This window comes from Meles meles, chromosome 7 (assembly GCF_922984935.1).
Source record: "Meles meles chromosome 7, mMelMel3.1 paternal haplotype, whole genome shotgun sequence".
Lineage (NCBI taxonomy): Eukaryota > Metazoa > Chordata > Mammalia > Carnivora > Mustelidae > Meles > Meles meles.
The window spans coordinates 102,060,737-102,084,844 of record NC_060072.1 but is presented as its reverse complement, the minus strand read 5'-3'; the positions used below and the strand labels follow the sequence as shown (position 1 = coordinate 102,084,844).

General features: G+C 45.4%; 1 protein-coding gene across 1 annotated transcript in view; it reads left to right on the top strand.

Moving 5' to 3' along the window:
• PPM1H (protein phosphatase, Mg2+/Mn2+ dependent 1H) overlaps positions 1-24,108 on the top strand; it is a 258,148-nt gene that overhangs the window by 151,607 nt on the left and 82,433 nt on the right. The window contains exon 5 of the mRNA XM_046011468.1: positions 22,200-22,284. Coding sequence (XP_045867424.1) covers positions 22,200-22,284 — 85 coding nt within the window. The remainder of the gene's footprint in view (positions 1-22,199; positions 22,285-24,108) is intronic.

The window sequence follows — 24,108 nt, the reverse complement described above, 5'->3', positions numbered from 1 at the left end:
TGTTAAGAACCTTACAGCAGGTGTTTTTTGTATTAACTTAGTTCCTAGCCTCCTCTGATCTTCCCTAGTTTTATTTTCCACAAAGATTTATTTTCTGTTTTACCTGGTGTCTATTTGTGTAATCTCTCTTTAAATCCTTTCTGGAACAAAGTAAGGTCTAAATAAATAAGATGCCCTGCAAACGTGTTCACACTTAAAATGGCCAAAATTAAAGGAATTTTCCCAAACGATGTCTTTCTCTGTGTTTCCAGTTTTGTTTTGAGGCACCACTGAAGCACCCATTACTTAACCTGGAACACTTGGATATGGTGCAAAGTCTTTCTCTTTTCCCTCCCTGTGTGTTAGCAGCTCCTCTCGGTGGCCAGCAGCGGCTGTGGTAGAGCCTCACAAGGGCTCTGGATGGCCCCTAGACGGCTGAAACTCTGGAGGCGGTGCTGCTTCCCTGTAGAAAGCCCTTCAGCAACTTCTCATCCGCAGGATCAAGGCCAGACTCTAGTCTTCTTTGTCAGCCTGCCTTTACCTTTGCCTCCTGTCACTCTCTTTCCTCATACCACAGCCCTGGCAATACCAGGCCGTGTCCTTAGGTCCCCCAGAACTAAATTTTCCTCCTTCCTTGTCTGTCCAGCAACCCTGGCATGTCTTCTAGAAGATTCAACGTCAGGATCACTGCTTCCTTGATGTCTTTCCTATGTTTCCTGTCCTTTCGCAGGCAGAGCCATTTCCTGGTGCCCTTCTCTGTGCCATTGCTTCACTTTTCATACTGCAACATAATTGAGTGTTTCTCCCTCCCTCTCCTAACAAGCCAGAGCTCATTTGTGGCAGGAATCAAATCGTAGCTTTGTATCCCCTCAAAGCTCTTCCAGATGAAGGCTCGAGTCTGCTTAGGCTCTCCCAAAAATTGCTTATAAATAACATTGTTGCTGGAAAAGACCATGATAGCATTGAAATCATGGTGGGCTTGATAATATTCTTTAAAGGAGCCTATGTGAGTAGGTGCACCTGGTCTGGGACGACACTACATTGGTGGGTGCACAGGGACCGGGAATACAAAGGAGATGGTTACTTTTGGGGAAACTGCCCCTGGCACATGGAGGCACCGCATAAACATGGCTTCAGCCCCATCGCCCTGGCTTCCCATCCAGCCTGATTCTGGATTACATTGTGAATGCATCCGTTCTTGTGACCTCTGTTGCTTAGTCCTCAGTGAGGACTGGCACATCTCTCACTTGAACCCCCGCGATAGGTTGCTATTTCCCTCGTTCAGCTCTGCCCTGCAGAGGTCCACTTTCTGCACACAACAAGCGTGGTCTGCTTTGTAGAAGATCCGTCCTCTGCTCCAACCCCCTCAGGGCGCGTCTCTGATCTTACATGAACTCATCTGATGCCCTGCCAGGCCTTCCGACTGGCCCTGCCCACTTCTCCAGCACCCCCAACCCCATCTGGTCTTCTTCATGCCCCTTGGTCCCACTCATCACCCGTGCCCAGTGCACTCCCACCCCGGAGGCTTGGCGCACACAGTCATTTCTGCCTGCACTGTCCTCCCACTGCCTACCCCCGGCTTTGCACGTGGCTCCCCACGGCAAGTCCTTCCGGCCTCAGTGCCCGCTCCTCGCTTCCTACTCTGGCATGCCCCGCCACCTTCCTGCACAGACCGCAGCCCCTCCCAAGGCTGTAAGCTCCGTGCGGCAGACGGTTCTCTCAGGTACCCTGCTGTCTGTGCCTGGCACAGGGGAAGTACTCGGGGAAAGAAAACAAGGGAGAGGAAGCAAGGTCTTAGAAGTTCTAATTTGATCAGTAAAAGTATGGTTTTACTGGGGCTCCCATTATGCTCGAGGTCACATGGGTTTAATTTCAGTTGATGGTTTATGGCTGAAAAATTCCAGCTTCTTTAGAGGCTGAGCCCTCCTCCCTGTGTTTGGGAGGTTTTTGTTCAGCACAGCTATCACCCAAAGTTGTGACAGATTTGCCTCAGATTGGTGGCTCAGCTCTGTCGAGTCATTTGCAGCCGTGGTCTCCTCTTACTAATCGAGGGCATACCTAGATTTTCAGCACATGGTTTCCCCTCTCTGCAATGTAGGACATAAGCCGGGGGACTCGGCTCTCCCCAGACGGTACCTCTCCACATCCTAGCTCCAGAGTAAGTGATCTCTCTGGGTGCACACTCTCTCTCCTCTTCTGGGTCACTCCCACTTGTTCTCATTTCACTATTTTTGTCCCTGGTAATTTTCTGGAGGGAAATTCACCAGAGTTCAACATTTTTTATATTACTGGATGTGACAAAGGAGAGAAGAGGGAGGGTGGTCATCACTGGCATGGGGCAGAAACCCAGTACAGGTGGCAAAAAACAAACAAACAAACAAAAAAGTGGTTGCTGGATGAAGGCAGGAAGTCAGGACTGGGAAGAATCCTGGCCTTTCTTAGAGGGTAGCAGAACGCATTGGTGAGTGTCCCTAAATGTTCAAAAACAACCAGGAGTTTAAGTGGGAAGTAATGGTCCACTAGGAGGAAGGGGGAAGCGTAGCATATGGAGGAAGGAACACGGAGGTGACAGGGAAGATGGGTTTCAGTCTTGGCAAACCCCTAATCTCCCCAGATCTTGGTCTCTTCATCCCTAAAATGAAACAACCAAACTGATAGGATTTCTAAGCTCAAAAATTTCTGTGAAGAAATGTCATTTCCCACCTCTCTGCCTTACACACCTCTAGTAAATGTTTAATAATCTACGATAAGTTTTAGCATCACATCAGTGATTTCAACTTTCTGTATTTGACAAGTGTGCTCTCATTATCCCCCAAGAGAGCCACCAAGGAAGCAGCTAGCTGGGGACCCACAAGAGGTTGTAGCAGTTTCTGTCGTACTTCCGCCTGCTCTGTCAAGTACTGAACAACTAGGCTCACAGCTGAAGAGCAGCCACCGCTCGGCAGGTGGTCTGAAGCGTGGTCCCCGCGGGAGCACTCCCTCCGCGTGGATTCAGCGCTCTGGTCCTGGCAGGTGCTCATGTATCCGTGGCCGAGTACACCATGTGGCCGTGCTTAAGGCTTCTGGATAGCCACGTCCGACCGCCGTGTCAGAGCATCATCTTCAACCTGAGACTCGGTGGGTCCCCCTCAGAACCACCCCAGGTCATTCGGCCATGTTATCCCCTTTTTATAAGACAATTTTTTGAGTCACTCTGGGAAGTGGTCTGGCTGCACAACCTTTCGAGGGAAAGAGAAACCCTCTTTCTTTCTTGCGTCAGATACCCCTTTCTCTTCTCCGCCGTGTAAAGGTATCGAGAAAGTGTGGCCAGCGAGGGAACAAAGATCGCAGTTGTGTACGCAGAAAGAGAAGACGTGTGGAGCTTTGGCGAAGTTTATGTCCCACCGCTGAAGGAGAACACACGTGGATGCAACCAGGGAGCTATGTTTTGGGGTTAACTGTCCAAGGGAGTTGTCCCACGTTCTCTGGTGAACGTGCCTCGTGGATCATCTTTAAATTCCGTCCTCCTCGGAAACCAGTGAAAACAGGTTTAAGGACAAACACGTAAGCCGTGGAGATCGAGAAGCCCTGCACATGCAGGGACCTCCCCTTGGCGAGAGGGCTGTGGGCACCGATGAAATCACACTCAGATAGTTTTCATCTGTGGGGTTCATGTGAACTCTGACGCCACCAGACCTCAAGGCAAAAATAGATGCTCTTCAAAGACTTTATAGCCTCCAACAGTTGTTCATGTGGAAACCAAATGAAGATGTTGATTCTCATGAAAGGGATCTCACAGCTACAACGAATGGCTCTAAGTGATCCCAGCCAAACATGAGAAAGTGTGAACTTTTTCATCTGTGATTGAAGGAATGTGATTGGAATTAGGATTTATTACTTGAGGATTCCGGGGCAGTTTTAAGCACTTAGCTTCAAGCCCTGCAGTTAGCCTTTTGAACAGCAAGCTCATGTTTCGAATTATAACAAATGGCTCTATTAATGCTCTCTCTAATTGCTTCTGAACCTCACTCTTAAATTGCACCAAGCTGAGGCTATAAAGGTTTGCTTGTGGAAAGCTTCCATCTGGGTTTCTCCTTTGAGAGGGAGTTGTGAATGGGAGCAGCCAGTGGGACCGGGGTGATTGTGCTCTGAGAGCCTCTTGTTCTGTGGCATGTGGGACTTGCTGACCGACGCCAAACATTCAAAATGCAAATCTGAATAGGTCCATAGAAATTGGGACACGGAAACATGGGATTTGATGGATTGTGTTTCTCCTGAGTGTTTTTGTAGAGCGGTGCTGTGGTAGGAAATGCCTCTCCAACAGGGTTATTATAAGAACAAGCTTACAGCTTCAACCTTGCCCCTAAAAGAACATTTGAAAACAGTGTATCCATGATGACACATTTCTGGTGGATTTACTCCAGTGGGTTTTTCTTCCAGAGAATTTACCTCTTTCTTTGTTTTGTTTTGTTTTTTTTTCCTTCTTCATTTCCGTGAGATATAGGAGGCTAAACTGGTATATTTTTCTCTTAGAGTTTGAGGAGGAACGTTAAACTCTAACTGGTTTGTATAAACTAAAAATTTTTTTGTTCACCTGAAGATTTCTTATTCTTTCATACATACTAGCCCATAGTATAAATATTTCCTGTACATTCTTTTTTTTTTTTTTTTTTTAGATTTTATTTATTTGACAGTGAGCACAAGCAGGGGGAGCAGCAGGCAGAAGGAGGGGGAGAAGCAGGTTTCCTGCTGAGCTGGGAGCCCGATGCGAGGCTCGATCCCAGGACCCTGGGATCACGACCTGAGCTGAAGGCAGACACTTAACCAACTGAGCCACCCAGGCGTCCCCTTTCCTGTATATTCTTTTTTTTTTTTTTAAAGATTTTGTATATTTATTTATTTGATAGACATAGCGAGAGAGGGAACACAAGCAGGAGAGTGGGAGAGGGAGAAGCAGGCTTCCTGCTAAGCAGGAAGTCCAATGCTGGGCTGGATCTCAGGACCCTGGGATCATGACCTGAGCAGAAGGGAACAACTTAACTAACTGAGCCACCCGGGCGCCCCTTCCCTGTACATTCTTGTGTCAAAAATGGGAATGATGTTCCCACTCTTTCTTGGAAGCTAAGTAGCTAGCTAAGCTTCTACTTTGGACACTACTGATCCCAAGGAAAGCAGAAGTGGCTTATCTATTGGAAATCATGCTCCTTATTTTGTTTGTGATGTTCTTCCTCTTTTCCTTTACCCTCCCATCCAAACTCAGAGAATTCAGACTGACAACTGAAGTCTCAGCCCTTGTGGCTGAGACACCTCACATGGTTGGAATGACTCAGTTGCCAGCATACATGAAAGAACCCAACAGTGTCTGTCAGCCTCCATTTGGCCATGGGTCTTTTTCCTGAGCCCTCCTACTGGGGTTTCTTTTTCTGATCTCCCTGACTTTATTTTCCAACTAGACCAATCACAGTGTCCAGTGTTCCTTGAAGAGGAGATTTTTCTTCTTTGACCCCTTGAAGATACTCTTTGGTTTTGGTTAAATCTTTTCTGATATCCCAGGCACCTCATCAGTTAACTTAGGTAGATCCAACTGGCTCATGGTTAGAAGTCCTGGTTTGTCTCTCCCTCTCGCTGCTGCTGTTCCTGAAAGAGACTGTTCCCAGGTTTTTAGCCTTCCAAGTGCCATCATCTCTTCCCTAGCTCTGTCAGTCAGCTTCTGTGAAATTCAATTGCCCACCCTCCTCTCATCTCCCCCTACTTTTTCCTTCTGTTTCTCAGGAAATACTCTTCAGTGTGGCGCTCTCAACAGTATGTCTGCACTCCCTGGCCTGCACTTCCCCTTTGTCCTGATAGCCTTCTCCTTTAGGCATTTATTTTGTATATGTCCATGCATGTTTACCTCATGAAACTTTTCTAAAAACAAAAACCAAAACAAAACTTTCTACTATCACATAAGCAGTGTCGGTTACTTGTGTAGTTTTTAAAAGACTAGGGAAAGAAAGGCATATTCCTACCACCCAGGTGGGATCACTTGGACTTCCACTTGTTGCTCCTTCAGGTATTAAAAGGCACCTGTTGTAATCCTCCACAAATCTTGTTCAGAATAAACATCCCTGGTCTCCTGCACACAATCTCCAGAGAGCTGGTTTGAGCCCCTCATCACCCGGGTCTCCAGCCCTGGCCCGGTTTGTGTGGTATTTCCCTATTCACACATGGCACCACTCAGAACGGAGCTGACCCGGGCACTCCATAGGTGTTGGCTTTTCCCCTATGAAGAGAGCATCCTTACGCCCACTCTGACCTTCTCCCACAGAGCTGTACCACAGGAATTGTCTAATGGACTGAAACTCTTTAAATTTTGTGGACATTCCAACCATTTTTAATCCGTGTATTTTAACTGACACTAGTTTCTCTTCTTCATTGTCCACCAAAAGATCATGAAAAGATTGTGTTGGTTTCTGAAGTCCAAATCGGTATTCTGCCTGCAGTGTTTCTTTCACTTGGACCAAAAGAGGGATGGGGGCAGGTTGTGGATGACATGATGTCCTCGCTTAGAGGATCCAGGTAGATGACCAGTGATCTGGGCTTTCCTTGATTAGCCCTCACAAGCCATTCTTTATGGGCACGCTCTAGAATCTTACTCCAGATTGATACCGAGCAACACTCCTCTGTTGACTGAGCCCATCGTCCATTGAAAATCGGACCTGATTTGCCCATTTCCAATCTTTGGGCACATTTCTTCACTGTACTTGCTCCCAGATCCCTGACAGAACTATGGCTGCCTCGTTTTTAAGGACTGTAGGGCCCCAGGATGTAATCTGTTGAAGCCAGAGGACTTGACCCCATTTATTGTGGCAGAGCTCTCTTCTGAAATGATTTCATCTATCTTGGGCTTTTTGTTTTTTTGTTGTTGTTGTTGTTTTTCTCAAGGCTGTTTTCCCCTCCTCAATCTGACAGGTAAAATAGCAATAACATAGGGGTCGCCTGGGTAGCTCAGTGGGTTATGCCGCTGCCTTCTGCTCAGGTCATGATCTCGGGGTCCTGGGATCGAGTCCCGCATCGGGCTCTCTGCTCAGCAGGGAGCCCGCCTCCCTCTCTCTCTCTCTCTGCCTGCCTCTCTATCTACTTGTGATCTCTCTCTGTCAAATAAATAAAATAAAATCTTTTAAAAAAAATAGCAATAACATAGTACTTCTGCCTTGTCGTCTGTCAGCATCACACCTTTGCTGTCAAACAGCCAATTGGTCTCTTCCTCCGTTGCCTCCATTTTTCAAATATAACTAAGGCAGGCCAGTTCCATTGTCTTCACCATGTTCTGTGAGCATAAATCTATTTTGGGCTTCAGCTATGTGAACACTTTTGATAGGTTGATGGTACTGTCCACCCTTAGCCTTCCCATCAGAAGTAATGGGATCTTAACTCCATACTGTTGGTCTGAGTATTTGCAAAATGGCAAAAACATAAAGTCCAAAATAGGTTTCTTCACCCGTAAATGTCAGAGAGATTTCCTGTTTGTGCAACGAGAGCCATTAGGGAAGCTACAGAGGGACAACAGCATTCTGCAGAGGTGAGTTAAAACTCTGCCTGATTTGGGGGATGTCCAGGAAGGAATAAGAAGCTGCCTGGCCAAGACCTGGAAACTTATTTTGCAAGTCCTGTTCTGGACCCTGCCTACCAATCCCAAAAAGGTAAAAAGAGAAATCTACGGACAGAGAATAAGACAGGGGAACACAAAAAGAACAGTTGTTGGCCTCGACCGCATGGCCTTCATGAGCCATGCTGACACATGTCATGGTCTTTTGTTGAAGCTGGAGTTGGGTGCAGGGCTTAGGACCAGTACAGTCTATCTTTCTCTTTCCCCCTAATCCTGGTGATGAGGGAAAGTCATTCTGGAGAGGCAGCACAGAAATCAAATGAGAGCCAGAACAAGATAACCTTCAAGTGTCCAGTCAGAACCAGTTGAAGTCAGAGTAGCAGGAACACACCCTGCGTACTCTTACCCAGCAACTATGTAGAGGAGAGCCAGAATGGAGATAGGCAAAGAGTGGGGAGGGAAAAGGAGATTAGCTTTCTTCGAGGCAGCTTCCACTGCAGTGTCTACCCCATTTACTGCAGCAGCGTTGTGAATGAGAGCATTTCGAAAAGAGAATGGAGTCAGAGAGAGATGCTTGGTGTGGCTTTTTGCCAAGAGAGAGCAGCCCCAAATTTTACCTTGACAAGGTTTTTGGGAGCAGGGCAGGAGACTACCAAGAGTGAAGCCTGTTGTGTCCTCAGGCTCAGTCAGGTGCCTCTTATCCCTGAATCTAACCCACCCTTAGTAGAAAAGTGAGGAGATGTTAAGAGCTTTTCCTTCCCTAGTCCCATTTGAGAATTATTGTGCAATTATCTACTCTTGGGGAACAACAACCCATATTATTATGTAAAAGATCAGGAAATTCGTGTGACAAAAAAAGGTATTTCCCAGACTCTCTGAGCATGAATTTTTTTTTTTTGGTGGCTTCCTACTATTTATCACTCATAAGAGTGTTCCATGGAGTCCAACTTCAGTTCATTGACTTACTTGGTGAAGAGTTCACCAGGTAAATGAGGGAATGGACCCATCTTTCTATGTTCTCACTTAATATTTACACACTCCTTTTCTATCTACATTCCCTGAAGCATTTGTTTCAATTACGTACTTTTGACTACCGTGTAAATATAACTATTCCCAAGTCTCTTTTTCTAACGCTGACCTCATTCTTGAGCATCACACCGGCATTTCCAGCTGAGTACTTACTAGTCCCTCTGCCTGAGCGTCATTCACATGCCCTGAATTCAGCATGCAAAGGCAAGAGGCAGTATCCTCTTCACCAGATTGGCTTCTTTTGGGTCTCCCTGTCGTTAGTGATATCATCGCCCTCCAGGGACAAAGTTGGGAACCTCACTGGATTCCCAGACATTTCGTTTCCTTTACCCGGGAGGATATATTTAAAAATTATGTGCATATGATAAATACAGATAGAATAAAAAAAATTTTAATGTATTTTATCTCTGAGACTTCTATCTATTCCCATAGACATAGTCCAGACTCTCATTTTTCATTTGGACAATTGCAATAGCCTTAGGTAAATTGTGGGGTAAGCAGGATTCTTGTAAGTAAAGGGAATTTGGCATGAGACCCTTTTATAAATCTTTGTCAAGATAAAATCTTAAATTACAGATATGCTTAGAAAAATGTTAAGGCAATTGTGACATTAATATTAATGAATAGGGTAGGGTTTTAAAGCTGGTGATCAAGAGAAGCAGGAATGTTCCAGTACTACTCTATCAATCTGCCTTGTTTTCTGTGGAATTCTGGAGGGATCTGAACACATGTCCGGAAATGACCATGGGAAATCAGCATACCATTTTATCATTAAAACCTATGGGAGGCCACCTAAGTACAATTTATTTTTTCATTTATGCAGTTCCTTAGGGTCACAACAACTATGGACAGTTACTGTACAAAACAACACCATTCCAAGTAACTGTTTTAGTTTGACTTGGGATATGTGAATTTCCTTTAATGATTCAGTCAGCATCGTTAATAAACTAGTGGGAAAAAAAAAACTACAAAAAAAAAAAAAAGACAAAACCCCAAGCTATATGTGAAGTCTCTTGCGCATAAACTCATCTAATCTGAAGAAACTAGTATTGCCCTGTTTTTCAAATGGGGAAAATCAAGTCACAGAGTGGCTAGTCACAGAGCTATTCCCAGCATAGCTAGTTCATAGCTTGACCTAGGCTTTGAACTCCAGGCCCTAGTTACTTTCCACTCCACTTCCACTGGCCACAAAAACTAACTGATGGTTATGTTCAGTGAATGAGAGATGGGCTTCCCAAGCCTTTGTCGTGTAAGGAACTGGCATGGGATTGTATAAGGAATTGGCGGGGTAACTATGAGCAGGTAGAACCAAAGAGGGCTTACAGAGAAGGCATCTAGCCTCTGTCCTAACCACAGGCCACAAGCGAGCCCACCTGCCCTGCGAGGTGAAGTCCTGCAGCTTAGTTTTGAACAGGGGCTATGGCAACAAGGATGCCCTGTTTACTTTCACAGTGTAGGTTGCAAGACCTTCTAATACATTACACATTCTAGAATGAATTGTTCATGGATCTGACTTTGCCATTACAGAGCAGATGTAGTTCTTGATTTATAGCACCATAAAGAGAAACAGTGAAGGACGCCTCAAGACTTGGCAGGCGAATATAGACAAAGCTCCCCCATGTCCTTTTGAATTCCAGGGGTGGGGACTCATGGTTTTCGATCAATGCATAATGTGAAGATCTGAAAACTCTTTTCCTGTTTCCAACCATAGAATCTTACTGATTTGATTTAAATAGAATTTCCTCTTGTTTGTTTTGTTCTGAGCATGAAGAACTGGTCACCCGCTATTCTTTGAGTAAAACCATTTCAAATTGCATGAAGGAGAGTGTGATCAAGTCATTCCTCATTCTTTCCTTCAGGCTGAAATACCACAGTTGTTTTAATTTCCTTCAGAGCATCTATTTTCTACCCCCTTGAGTTTTTTTGTTATTATTATTATTTCTCTTCTTGAGATTCTGTTCATTTGTTCCATCGCATTACCTTTTTAAAGTGAGGACGTCACAACTGGACCCAGCTCTAACCTGCATGTGCCTGATGCAGAGCGTTAGTAAAGAAGAGATTGCTTCCCAGATACTGCGTGTCCTACCTGCCTTGGCACACGAACACTGAGCTATTGTAGTCATCGTGTATTTTTAGAAAGGAAGGGAGATCCATCCTACTCCCAAATGACTACAGTAGAGAAAAAAAATTTAAAAAAAAAGGTGAAGTCCTTCAGCTGTTGAACAGGGGCTATGGCAATAAGGATGCCCTGTTTACTTTCACAGTGTAGGTTGCAAGACCTTCTAATACATTACGCATTCTTTGGTGGCCTCACCCAGTCTAGCTACTTGCTATGGGGAGAAAAATGTGCTCACTTGGGGGCTTGAGAAGTGTGTGTCCATTTGTGCTGGGGGAGCAGTGTCTTGCTGTGGAATATAGGTATTGACCCTGCACTTGAGAAGAACCAGATATATACTGGCTGAAGCAAATGGAAAATGAACCTTTAAGTGGTCAGTGTGTGTACTAAAATCTAAACACACAGGCAGAACTTTCCAGCAAAGTTCTTTTAAAACTGTGTAAAATGAGAAATGACTGTGGGATTTTCTGAAATAAATTTAGTTTGAACTCTGTGGTACTTGAAGAGAAAATTTTAAAACCCGCCGTTGGCAGTGGAAAATGGTGCAGCCACTTTGGAAAACCAATTGGCAGTTCCTCAAAAAATTAAACAGTTACCATGTGACTCAGCAGTCCCACTCCTAGGCATATAGCCAATAGAATTAAAAGCATAATCACACCAAAACTTGTAAATGAACGTTCATAGCAGTGTTAGTCACAGTCGCCAGAATGGGGGCAAACCAAATGTCCATCAAGTGATGAGTGGATGCATAAAATATGGTGTATCTATATATAATATCTACATAGTGGAATATTCATTTAGCTGTAAAAAGGAAAAAAGTAGTGATGCATGCTACGACAAGGATCAACCTTGTAAACGTTATGTTAAATGAAAGACACTAGGCACGGAAGGCTGTATATGATATGATCTCATTTATACAATATATCCAGAATAGGCAAATCCATAGACACAAAGTAGATCCGTGGTTGCCAGGGGCTGAGGGAGGGTGGGGGAACGGGAAGTGACTGCTGATGGGTACCGGTAGGGTGAGTGGTTCTTTCTGATGGGATGAAAATGTTCTGGAATTATATAGTAGTGACAACCTCGTGAATTTACTCAAAAATACTGAATTGCACACTTTTAATTAGATGAACTTTATGAAATGTGGTTTATAGGTTTTTTTTTTTTTTAAGGTAGAACACATAGCCCCACTGTTCATTTGTAGATGGATCCCTTGTTATTATTATTATTATTATTTTAAGTAATAATCACCTCAGAAAGTTTTCTTTAATGACTGAAGCTTTTATTACTTTGGGAAATGTCGTGCTGGTGCATTTGGTTTCATGAATGTTGCTGGTAAAGCAAGATGCTTGTAGAAAGTGGCAGAAGTATGACATCGAGATATTATTTGGGGGGCTATGAATACAGCCTGGGCTGGTTGTGAGAAAAACAAGAATATCTGATTCAGTTATGGCTCTACAAATGGTTACTTACTTGTGCTACTGTTCAAAGACTGGTAATTTTTTTCTTCTGACCGTTCTTTGGTGAATATTTTTGCTGGGAAACTTTAACTGGTGCTTAAGGTTCTGTTAAATGAATCATCGTATTTGCAAACTTTTTCTTTAGTATCCATTCTGAAAATGGAATGACTAGACACACACCCAAACTAATTCCAGGCTCGTGGGATTATTTTTTCCCTTCAGCTATTTTCTGGCATCTCTAATTAGCCTCGACAGCCTGGCTGTCCTCTGACGGTGGTAACCCCTGCTTGTTCCATCAGCTGCCCTGCTTTCTTTTCTGTCGACACATTTTAATACCTCTGAAGGAGACAGATGCTTCTGCTGCATCTGAACAGGACTCACAAGGTCTGATGCTTTTTGACAAAATGGATGCCTCCTCCCAGTACTTTGGAATTGATATACACTGTCAAAAAGGGTTTTCTGAATGGTTTCTCTTTGTCACCTTGTATCAGATTTTCTCCTCCATTCTGGAAATGTAAGGTTTAATGTTGCGTTTCGAATCACTTTCAACTGAAAAAGTATGTAATGGAATCAGGGCATCCCATGAATACTCTTAACAGTGTGGAAGATGCCTTTTGTTTGCAGCTGTGCGTTCCAAGGGGACTGATGACAACAGTGAAATTACACTGGGGGGCTTGCTTCATAATGGACTCCTTGATTTAAGAGATGCACCAAGGGTGACTTCTCCCATCCTCACGCTTCAGTATTGGTTTGTACGTATTATCGAACGAATCTAAATTGTGGCGATTGCCACCTAAGAAGAAAAGCAGTCACTGTACCAGTTCACCCCTGTTTCTCTACCCCACATACCTGAGGCTTATTTTCTGAATCGTTTAAATTTAGGCTTAAAAAAAAAAATAAAATAAATTTAGGCTTGAAAGATGCCTGAGAAATGATCTGGTCCTATCTATCCTTTTTCTAGGCAAGGACGTCAAGGTCCAAAGCCAAAGACGGGCATGAGGTAGGGCTGGCACCCACAGATTCTGATTCCCAGGCCAGGTCCATCTCTGCCATCCTGTGTGGCCTCAGTACCGCGGGTAATGCACACATGCGTGCCTCCCTCCCTCCCATGCCGCGGGCTTTCGGAGCTGGGAGAGGGTTCAGCAATGAGCCATCGCCCCTCAGGACTTGTCAGTTAGTGCTTTGGCTTTCACAGCATCACCTCCTGGGTAAAGTGTCTGAACTTACCACCACCCAGAGAGGATGGAAATAGTGCAGAACCTTCCTCCTGCACATTTGCATGTCATCCATGTACATCTGCTTAATGACACACGTGGTGGGTTCCATGCCGCCGGGCTGGCTGACCTCTAAACAGTGAGAGATTGGAATGAAGTTCTGTGCTGTTGGGACTCTTTCAAAGGTGAACCTCAAAGCACTTTCTTTGCTGGCTGGCTGTTCCCATGCCTCAGAGAGAAGAAGAAATCAAGGGATGGCAAGAGAAAGCAACTTACTTTCAGTTCTGGCTTCAGGAGTGAGCTTGATCCCTCACTTTTGTTTTGCTTGGAAGACTTTTCGTACCTCTTATTCCGTGGAAACTGGACTGCTGGACCATTACCTGCTTTTTAAGTGCAGCAGCCTGGCATTTCTTTTCCATTTCTGCTCTGCAGAGAGGGTACCAGCGTTAAACTTGGAGGGGTGTGTGTGTGTATGTGTGTGTGTACATGTATGTGTACGTACATGTGGGTACATAAATATAAAGTCTGTATTTATAAATCTAAATCTGTATGGTATACCCATTTCTCCCCACTCTTTGTGCCACTTGGAGAAAGCGTTCTATTGAGGCTGACAATAATATATTTTTTAGTTGTCCCCTTACCGTGCCTATATGGCCTCTATTTGCAAAGTCACGTAACTGTGAACTTGGAGATTTTGTTTGGTTTTGAGCCCAAAGGGTTTACTTTGTGGAGGCAGAAGGGCTGAGAGGCCATCTGTCCAGGCCTGTGCCTGGCGGAACATGCACTTCTGGGCCTGCTGAGGGTCACAGGAAGGGAGCACTGACAAAAGTTTTCTAGCATTTGCCCTGTGATTCTCCAAATGTCGTCATCTTCTTAAAACAATGTCATTTTGGGGGCACCTGGGTGGCTCAGTGGGTTAAAGCCTCTGCCTTCGGCTCAGGTCGTGATCCCAGGGTCCTGGGATCGAGCCCCACATCGGGCTCTCTGCTCTGCGGGGAGCCTGCTTCCTCTCTCTCTCTCTCTGCCTACTTGTGATCTCTGTCTGTCAAATAAATAAATAAATAATCTTTTTTAAAATGTCATTTTTAAATGACATTTAAAAATATCTTACAACAAAGACATTTTGGGACTTAACCAGTTTGTATTTTTATAACAAAATCCAGCCACTGTTTCTCAGCGGCTCCTGACACAGCTGGGGGATCCTCTGTCGTCTTGCCTAGGCCCTGACTGATGACCCCTGACCAATGACCTCTGAGACATGTGATTGGGCGCTGGGTAGAGTTCTGTGGACCTGTGCTTGGGGCATACAGGGTTTGCAAAGGTTGGTAATGGAACAAAGATGAGTCTGCACTTAGCAGGACTTGAGGTCTTCTATGAGCATCTGGCCCAATCTGGGCAAACAAAAGGAACATACATTCCTGGTAGCAGTCAAATAACAAAAAGATACATGAGGCAAAATTAACTCTCACACTTCCATACCTTTGCCCTGCTCAGTCAAATTTTTATTTTTTTAATCCTGTCAAGCTGCCAGGTGGTGTGGTGGTCCAATGAGGACACTGCCCCAAACTGAAGGTAGCAGTCAACCTTTATTCACTTCCTGTTATCCTGAGGGCAAGAGGCAAAGAAACAGAGATGTGCCAGCTCCCCAGTGATCCATTCCGGGGCAGGCGAGGCTCCGTTGGCATGCGGCACAGACCCAGGGAATCTTCTCGCTGCTAAGGAGCCTTTGCTTCTGCCCCTGCATTTAAAACCTGGGGACGGTGGGGGGAGGGGGTAAGAAGGAGAAGGATTCGAAGTGGAAAAGTACTGAGTGAGAATGGAGAAAAGTGCCGGAGCCAGAATTCCCATGGAGTTCCCAGGGCTGGGAAGGCAGATTGGTGCATAAATGTGGCTGGTGGGGGAGGCTGCGGTGTCTCCCTCCCGAGACTGAAGTGCACTGGCTGGGCCCTCATCTGGTGGGGGAGGGCAGCTTCCGGGGGAGGGGAGGCTGCCTGGTACCACCTTTGTACCTGTGGAGGGTGGCTCCTGAAGGAGCACACCAGGTTTTGGCCTGGCATCAGGCCATATATGGAGTATCTGTGTTTAGTTTCTGTTTTTACAAAAATGGGATTATGCCATGTATTACTCTGAAACTTGCTTTTCTCACATAACCGTACATTATGGATACCTCTTACTTCAACATACTTAACTCTTCTTTTTGTTGTTGTTGTTGTTGTTTTTGGAGTTTTTTGGTTTATTTTGCTTTCTTAATGGCCATATAATATCTTACAGATTACAAACCAATCCATTCAGTATTTCCCCTTTTGATAGACATTGAGACCATTTCCAGTCTTTGCCGCAACAAATAACGTCAGGTATGAATTCTTGTCTGTATATCCTATGTACTGAGTTGTCTGGGTTTTTTTAGGATATAGTCCCTAAAGTAGGATGACTGAACCATCGACTGCATCATTATAATAGATTAAAAACGTCTTACCGTTTACATTCTCAGTAATTATGAGAATGGCTTTTTCCTCTCACCCTATAAGAACTACTACCCGTCGTTAATTTTTTCAACAAATGTTTGCCAATCTGATGAGCAAAAGTTATATGTTATTTTTACTTTAATTTGCATTTTCCTGGACTAGTGAGATTGAGCATCTTTTCTAGTGTTTATTGAACATTTGCATTTTCCCTTCTGTCAGTTGCCTAATCATATCTTTTACCCGTTTTTTTTTTCCCCTTTGCTTGTTTGTCAGATGCCTCTTGAAGAGTATCATTGCTACTCTGAGGTGGGATTTCATAGGAGTTGGTGTGATCCCCTTAACAGAAGTTGTAAAATCGAGTGAATATTTGAAACAAGCATTTCATTTAACCCCTTATTTTTCTTTTGACCAGTTAATGATTTGACTAACTTGGGGAACAAAATGCCAGTCTTTTTGACTCCAACTTGTGACCTTAGAGGATAGAAATAGCCAGGTTTTCAAGAAATTGTTCTCTGAACTCAAAATTCCCATCAATCAGCAATAAATTGCTTTTATCCATGTGGCTAATGTTTGAAGAGGGTGAGAGAACATTTTAAAAACCGTCTTTGCCTTACATTCTCTTCTCCCATCCTTGCCATTGACTCCAAAGAACACGTTAGAACTTACCCTTCACCACATTACAAATGAGGCTCCATCTATCTTGCTGGACGGGAAATGAAAGCATGTGAATATCAGTTTCAGTCTCTGTGAATGAAAGGCTAGACTTAACTTTGGGGATTATGCTTAGGAACCACACTCTGTGGTAAGAGATGCCAGGTAGGAAGTGGTTGCCCGTGGATTAAATCACCTCAACCCTAGGATGCCCCTCACTTAATCTTCGGCCAGTCTCTGAGTGAGGAAATGGAATGTCACCCAAAATCTAACCGTAGTCCTATCTCTAGGTCCAGATCTGGTGGCTAAGAAGAAAGGCCAGGGCATCTGCCTAATTTTCCTTGATTCTTAGTACGGCCACAGCTTTTTTTGGTTTTGTTTTAGATAGATTTCCTTAGGAAAAACAGCCCATAAAATAAGGAAGTGGAAGATACAAAGTATCCGAGGATCCCATGATGACAGAATGTAGCTTTAAAGCATTTCTCTGGTTTATTGGTTGTTTAGTGCAAGATTTGTCAGCCTTCACACGCACTCTTCCCTTTGAAACCCATTCCCTCTCACTGCCCTGCTCCAGATTGGAGACCAGCACTCTGACACATTGATCCCGAGATCAGAGGGATGAAAGAGCGAAAGATCAAAAGGAAGCCAGGAAGCACAGAGGAAGAGGCATCATGATTTAGGGACTGGAAAGTCTGACTGCCAAACATGCTGTCATCTTTAATCCATGGGCAACTCGTAAAGTAAGAACTTGGTAATTCAAACAGAACTGAAGAACGTTCTGTACATAGATGGATTTGATATAAAGATCATTTAAGAAAGTAATTAGCTAGGGTTAGCCCAGCGGCGAATATTGGAATTGAAGGCTGATACCTCTCTGTGTGTGAATTTGAGATTTAAAAAACAGACCAGAGTGGTGGCTGAAGGTCAAGGGTTCTGCCTCATTTGCCTTCGTCTCTCGAGTCCCCTTTTTAGTGGTAGTCTAACCAGAATGACATCCTTTTACCTTCATTGTCTTTTGTAAAACCAATGAAAAGGCATATTTTCGTTGGCATGGATATTTAAAGGTCCGGACTGTACACAGTCAATTAGAGACAATAATGTTGTTACTGGGAAAAGTTTTATTCGAGGCCGTCGCTCTGGATACATCTGTGGATCCTCCCAAGTGTAGCTCACTCACTCTTTATCCACATAATCATCTATCCATCGTTGGTCACTGTGTGTCTGTCATAGGCCAGGCATTGTGTGCTGAGATCAGAGACAAGGCCACAGGCGCCGGCCAGAAAATGTGCACAGGTAGGTAGAGAAGCCATGGGAGCAGCCGCCGTGGTGAGGATTGGTGACGGCTGTGACATACACACCATATGGTACCACAGAGAAGGAGCCTCGGAGGTAAAGCAGGAGGGCAAGAGAAGGCATTCTCCTGGGCGGACTCTCGAGAGCAATAGCTTGTCCAGAAGAAGGGCGAGGTAGATGTGTAAGAATAATGAGAGTAGGCTTAAAGCCAGAAACAGAGGCAAAAATGCAGATAATGATGGATTTTGGAAATGCTGGGGGGGCCTGAGGGAGTTCAGGCGGGAATATGAGTTGGCGAGCATCATGCTTTAAAATCACCATGATGACCACGCACGGGGTCAGAAGAGGGCAGAAGTGGGAGCAGCAGAGAGCTCCTGAGTCACGTGGACTAGCTCTGATAGGGCCTGGAACCAAGGTGCTAATGGTGGGAGTCAAGGAAAGGAACAGATTCACATGCTGTTGGGGAAGTGAAATTTGCCGGATTCAGTACCTGTTGGGATGGTAGGATGAGGGACGGGAACGGTCTGAGAGGGCTCCCTGGTGTTGGGGAGGCGACTAGCTGGGAAGGCCTGTTTTTCCCTAAGATGGAAATGCTGGGAGAGCTGCGTCGGGATGGAGTAGGATCATTAATTAAGTCTGAAACATGCTGAATCTGAGATGATGCTGAGTATTCAAGTCGAGATATCTGTTGGCGGTTGGCTCTTCCAGGCCGGAGGTGCTGGAAAGGATAGTTGGGAGTCCTTGGAGTATGTGGTTGTCGAAGCCTTTTACTCGTTCAGTAAATTTTAAGGGAGTAAGTCAGGCCAGCTTCATGGATGTGCGACTGTGGGTCACACAGGCCTCACTCTAGGGGGGGGCCCACATTGGGTTTGGTTCACTGTTGTCACCATCTTAAAATACTCATTAATTTTTAATCAAGAGGCCCTGCATTTTTATCTTGCACTGGACCCTGGCTATTAGCTACCCAGTCCTGCTTATTGTGGCTTGGCCCTGTTACAGTAGTGAGCCTACGGTGTTGAGTAAGACATCCATGGTTCTTGCCTTAGGTGCTCACAGGCCTGCATGTTAAGTCATCAATAACGAAACGTGATGTGCTCTGTATTAGAAGTAGCAGGCTCAGGGACCACGTGGGAGAGGTGATTAAACCTAACCTTGGGGGTGAGAGAGTTAGGAAATGAGATTACCCAGGAAGCGGAGGAGAGAGACAAAATGGTAGCCCATAACATCAGAGGAGGTATAGAGAAGTCTGAGAAGGGAGCCTTCAGGGACATAGGGAATCCAGGAGAAGGGGTGTCCCAGAAGCCAGATGAGAAGAGACTGTCCAGTGCTACCAAGCAAATTAGGAATGAGGTCATGTCGAGTGGATAGAGCAATAAAAGAGGCCGTTGGATGCTTTTGAGAGCAGTTGGATAGAGAGAGGGCCAAGAATGAATTTACCTCTGTTACCAAGAATGTATTTACTAAGGGATCAGTGGAAGGTGGGGAAGTACAACCCCTAAATGTAGGTTAGTATCTTAGTCGGAGAGAAAAGACAACAGGCCCTGAAAGGTGGGTTGTGGATTAGGAGAGTATCAGTTTTTGTTACATTTTGTTTGATTGTAAGCTAAAAGTGTTTTGAGCACAGGTTTGAACTATGGGCCTATGGGCAGAGAGCCGTAGGTACAGAGAGGGAATAACTCATGTAGGGAAGGCCTACATGGGAAGTAATGGATGGACACACCCTGGTCAGGAAGAGAAGAGGACAGGATAGCAGAGCAGGTGCATTTCTAGGTGAAGACCCCACTTGGCCTGGAAGTCAGTTCTACTTGTGCATGGGAGCGTCTGCTGCCTCTGTCTTCCTGCCTCAAATTCAAGGGAAACACGTCTCCTGAGTTCTCTCATTTGCTCTCATATTCAAACAAATAGTTACAGGGCTCCTGCTGTGTGACGGGCGAGCATTTGGAATCTAAGAGCAAACAAGGCCGCTGAGCTCACCTGTAGGTCCTACAAGAGGAGCTTCTGTGGCCTGATGGCGCAGGGTTGGCTCCTTCCCCCCCCCACCCTTCTCCGCAGTCTCTGACAGTGTCTTCCGTCTTCTCTGCCTTTATCCATCGACTCATTATCTTTTCCTTCCTTCCCAGATAGCCACCTGTCCTAGTTGGAGCCTGGAATCTGAAATTCAGGGACCATGTAGAAAAGGGGAAGAAAAGTGAAAACTAGTTGTAAGCAAAACTTTGAAATAGAAGGTTGCCCTTGGAATTTATTGCCTAATGACTTTTGATCTCATCCCCCTGGTTCTCACGGCCCTTCATGCTACTTTGAGATAAGGCTCTAACCTAGACCTTCCTTCAGGCTCTCCAGATCTCTCCATCCTCTGTCAAAACCCCTACTCCCTTATTCAAGAGTTAGCCTTCGCTGATGAATTAGGATAGAATCCATTTGAGTGAACACACTGATTTGTGAATGGTGCATATCACCTTTCTTGCCTGGGTGGGGGGACTGCATTTTACAAGTGACTCTGGATTTATAAGAAGGAAATTGGATTTGTCCTATTTTTGGCATCATTATAAAAGAAGCCATATGAATATTACATCTTCTTCCCAGTCAGTTCCCCTAAAACTTTCCATTTTCTTATAGCTTCCACTGGTTTTCTTGTAGACCCACTAATTCTCTAAAGCCCTGTGTGTTGTTTGGTATCAGTCCCTCCCTTACCTGCCCTCCTCCCAGTTTCTATGACAGCAGCAACTGGGCATAGGTGGTGTGGGCGGGGTGGGGGGAGGGCAGGGGAGAGGTTGGGACAGCTGCAGTCATTTATAGGGATTGCTTCTGAGTTGGGGACCACCTCTGTTGAGGGAGGAAGGGGTGGCTGGGGACTCTTGGCACAAAGAATGCAGCTGACCCTAGAGTCAGTGTTGCAGGCATTTCCCCTCCTTGGGGCTCTTCGCAGAGAAGTTTGTGGGATTCCTGCTTCCTGGTACCTGGGAGCTGTTGGGTTCCTATAGAATGCAGTTCGCAAGCCACTTGACTGACTGGTAGGGGGAAGATGGCTGCTAGGAACCACTTCAGAACAAGAAGATCCAGGAACAGGAGGCTCCATCTGGACGAGGCCTAGGAAACGTTCCTCCAGCGTCAGCAATGCTGTGGCCTATCCCTTAGGTAGCTCCTCTGGGGAGCTCTGTTCTCGCAAATGCTTGAGTCAGCAGTAGCTTTGGGGCATATTTGTGGAAGTGTGTGATTTTCCCTAAGCTTCGGGATGAGATGAAAATGTTTTTTCCCAGACCCAGAATACTACCCCTGAACTCAGGAGCTTCAGTCAGGCATTCTCAGATTGGATCACCTGGGGATCATATAATAGTGAAGATTCCAATACAGTAAGTCTGGGGTAGAACCTGAGAGTCTGCATTTCTGATATGATCCCAGGTGAAGCCAGTGCTCCTGGCCCATGGACACGTGGAATAATGAGGATCTGAAGCTGTACTGTCTACTACATTAAGCGCTAGCCATTGTGACTGCTTAAACTTAAAGATAAATGAATTAAAATTAAGTAAATATAAAAAATTCACTCTCTCAGCTGCACTAACCATAATTTAGATGCTCATTACCCACATGTGGCTGTTGGCTGCCATATTAGATTACACAGATTAATATATTTCCATTATCACAGAAAGTTCTGTTGGAGAACATTAGTTTACAGTAAGCCTCAGTTTCCCTCATTTACTTTTTCATCCATTTGTTCACTGAACATCTATTATGTACCAAGGAGGATGGTTGGTCCTGGCCATTAAGAGATGGTTCCAGCTAACAGAAAAAGTGAACGGCAGCCACCCCAAATGTAAATCTTCTTAAAGTGAAGATACCTATAATATGGTGAGGGATCCATAGTTGGTAACACTGAATGTTGCCAAGCAGGTTAGAGGAAAAGGCATCACTAGGGCATTTCATGTGTGTGTTTTTTTGTTGTTTTTTTTTTTTTTAAGATTTTCTTTATTTATTTGACAGAGAACACAAGTAGGCAGAGAGGCGGGCAGAGAGAGAGAAAGAGAGGGCAGCAGGCGCCCTGCTGAGCAGAGAGTCCGACATGGGGCTTGACCCCAGGACCCTGAGATCATGACCTGAGCCAAAGGCAGAGGCTTAACCCACTGAGCCACCCAGGCGCCCCTTGTATTCTTTTTTTTAAAGATTTTATTTATTTATTGAGAGGTTGAGAGAGTGTGCAAATGCGTGTGAGTTGGGGGAACGGGAGAATCTCGAGCTGACTCCCACAGAGCCTGACGTGGGGCTCGGTGTTACAACCTGAGCCGAGATCAAGAGTCAGACCCTGAACTGACTGAGCCCCACAGGCGCCGCTCATGTGTGCTCTGAACCAAGCTGTGCACTTAGCACAGAATTGAGGTCCTTAGGAGGTCGGCTACTGACAGTACATTTTTTTTTTTTTTACCTTTTCAGGGCCATAATCATCAGAAATGGAGAAATCATCCCCATGTCTTCAGAATTTACCCCCGAGACTGAGCGCCAGCGACTTCAGTACCTGGTAAGAGTCGTGTCGGATTGGTGGAGCGCTGCGGCGTTGGGGTTGGTGTCGGAGCTGTTTCGGAGGAACGTGTCGCTATTGACATGGGAGCAGGCCCACAGCAGTCAAACGACATATGGTCTTAACTCCCCCACACACACCTTCTGGATCACACATCCTAGCTCCGTGTGTGACGACACACTCCACCTCCGTGAATTTATTATTGTGGCTATTTTTCTCCCATCTGTAACCAGTCGAAGACGCGATGTGCTCTGTTTCTTTTAATGGTTTGGTATGTACGATATGAGATGGGGTGTTGGATAACACAGTTACCGTTCTTCTCCCCTCCCTTGCACTTAAGATGGGGGCTCAGTCCTGAGGAGGAGGGCAGCCCCAAGATCCCACTGACACCCCACCACTTTACACACAGATATGAAGTCCTGGGGGCCCTTTGGGAAAGACAGGTGTCAGAAAACCTGTTTCTATCCTGAAAATAAGTTCTCCATGTACCCCACCCTCTTTGAAGTGAAATTACAAGTAGGCTATAGGAGGGCTATTTGGTTTTTCAGATCTTGAGAGTTTTTGCTTCACCTCAAGATTGGAGTTTTCTGGAAAAGAGAAGGCCCCTGTCCTCAGATTCCAGGGTCAGGGCATTTGGCTTTGAATCTCAGTTCAGTGACGGTGGCAATCGTGTGAGGTTACGATCTTTGGAGACTGACAGCGTGATTAGTCCTATGGATTACATCATTTTTCTTGCCAACTGGCTTTCTTTTTAGACAGCACGGCTAAGGTAGTGATCCTCTGCTCTTAGGAAAGAATTGATTCCAGCTACTCAAGAAGGACTTTGCTCATGTCTTTGCATTTCGGCGTGTGTGAACAGTCCGGGTTTGATCACTTTGGCCAGTTTAGAAAGGGCCATGCATGTTCCCTTAGCTCCCTTGTCTAGTTTGTTTTACTCAATATCTAAGCTGTGTTGGTCTGGTACATAATGACAGCGGGAATCCAAACCCAATATAAAAACATTTGTTTCACTCTTTTACCAACTACTGTTCTCTAACCTTTCTGTTGTTTTTTTTGAAACGAATAAACTTGTAGTCACTCCAGGGAAGCCGAGGCTTCAGAACGCTCATTCTCTTTGGCAGTCTGGGTGGGGGAAGGGACCCTGCGGCAGCCGCAAAATATCCTCCTTCCTGTGCCAACTCGCTGACTTGCGAGCTGGGTAACTTTGTGCAAGTCTCTGAACCTTTCCAGACCTGGGTTTGTCACTTACACAGTGGGAAGCTAGACTAGGGGGTCACCAGGGATCTTCAGGCTGCAAGATCCTTCCAAGTAGAATTCATAACAGCTGCCCTCCTTGTCACCTGTCTGGCTTTCCCCAGTCCATTTTCCACAAAGCCACCCCAGTGAGCTGATCATGAACTGTGTCACTCCCCTGCCTAAAATCCTTTTGGCTCCTCGTAGTGTACAGAATGTGGGCCACACTCGGTAGACCCAGAATCATGGTCTCCATCCACCTCTCCTCCATCATTTCTCTGCTGCCCCTACCAACGCCACCACGTGTCTCAGAACCACCTTCCATTTCTTGGCCACACCTTGATCTCCCCAACTTGCATGCCTTTGGACATAATGCCCTTCCTGGATAGCCTTCCCCTGTCCACTACCAGGGAAACTGCTCTTCATGCTTTGAGACCCCAGCATAAATGTCACGTCCTCTAGGAAGCTTCCCCTCCCTCTCCTAGGGGTGGGTGTCAGTCTCCTGTGCTTGTATCCTGGAAGTACCCCACAGAAGCCCCATGCTATTATATTGCTGGTTGCCATCCCTCTTTCCCCTTCCCGACTGAGTCC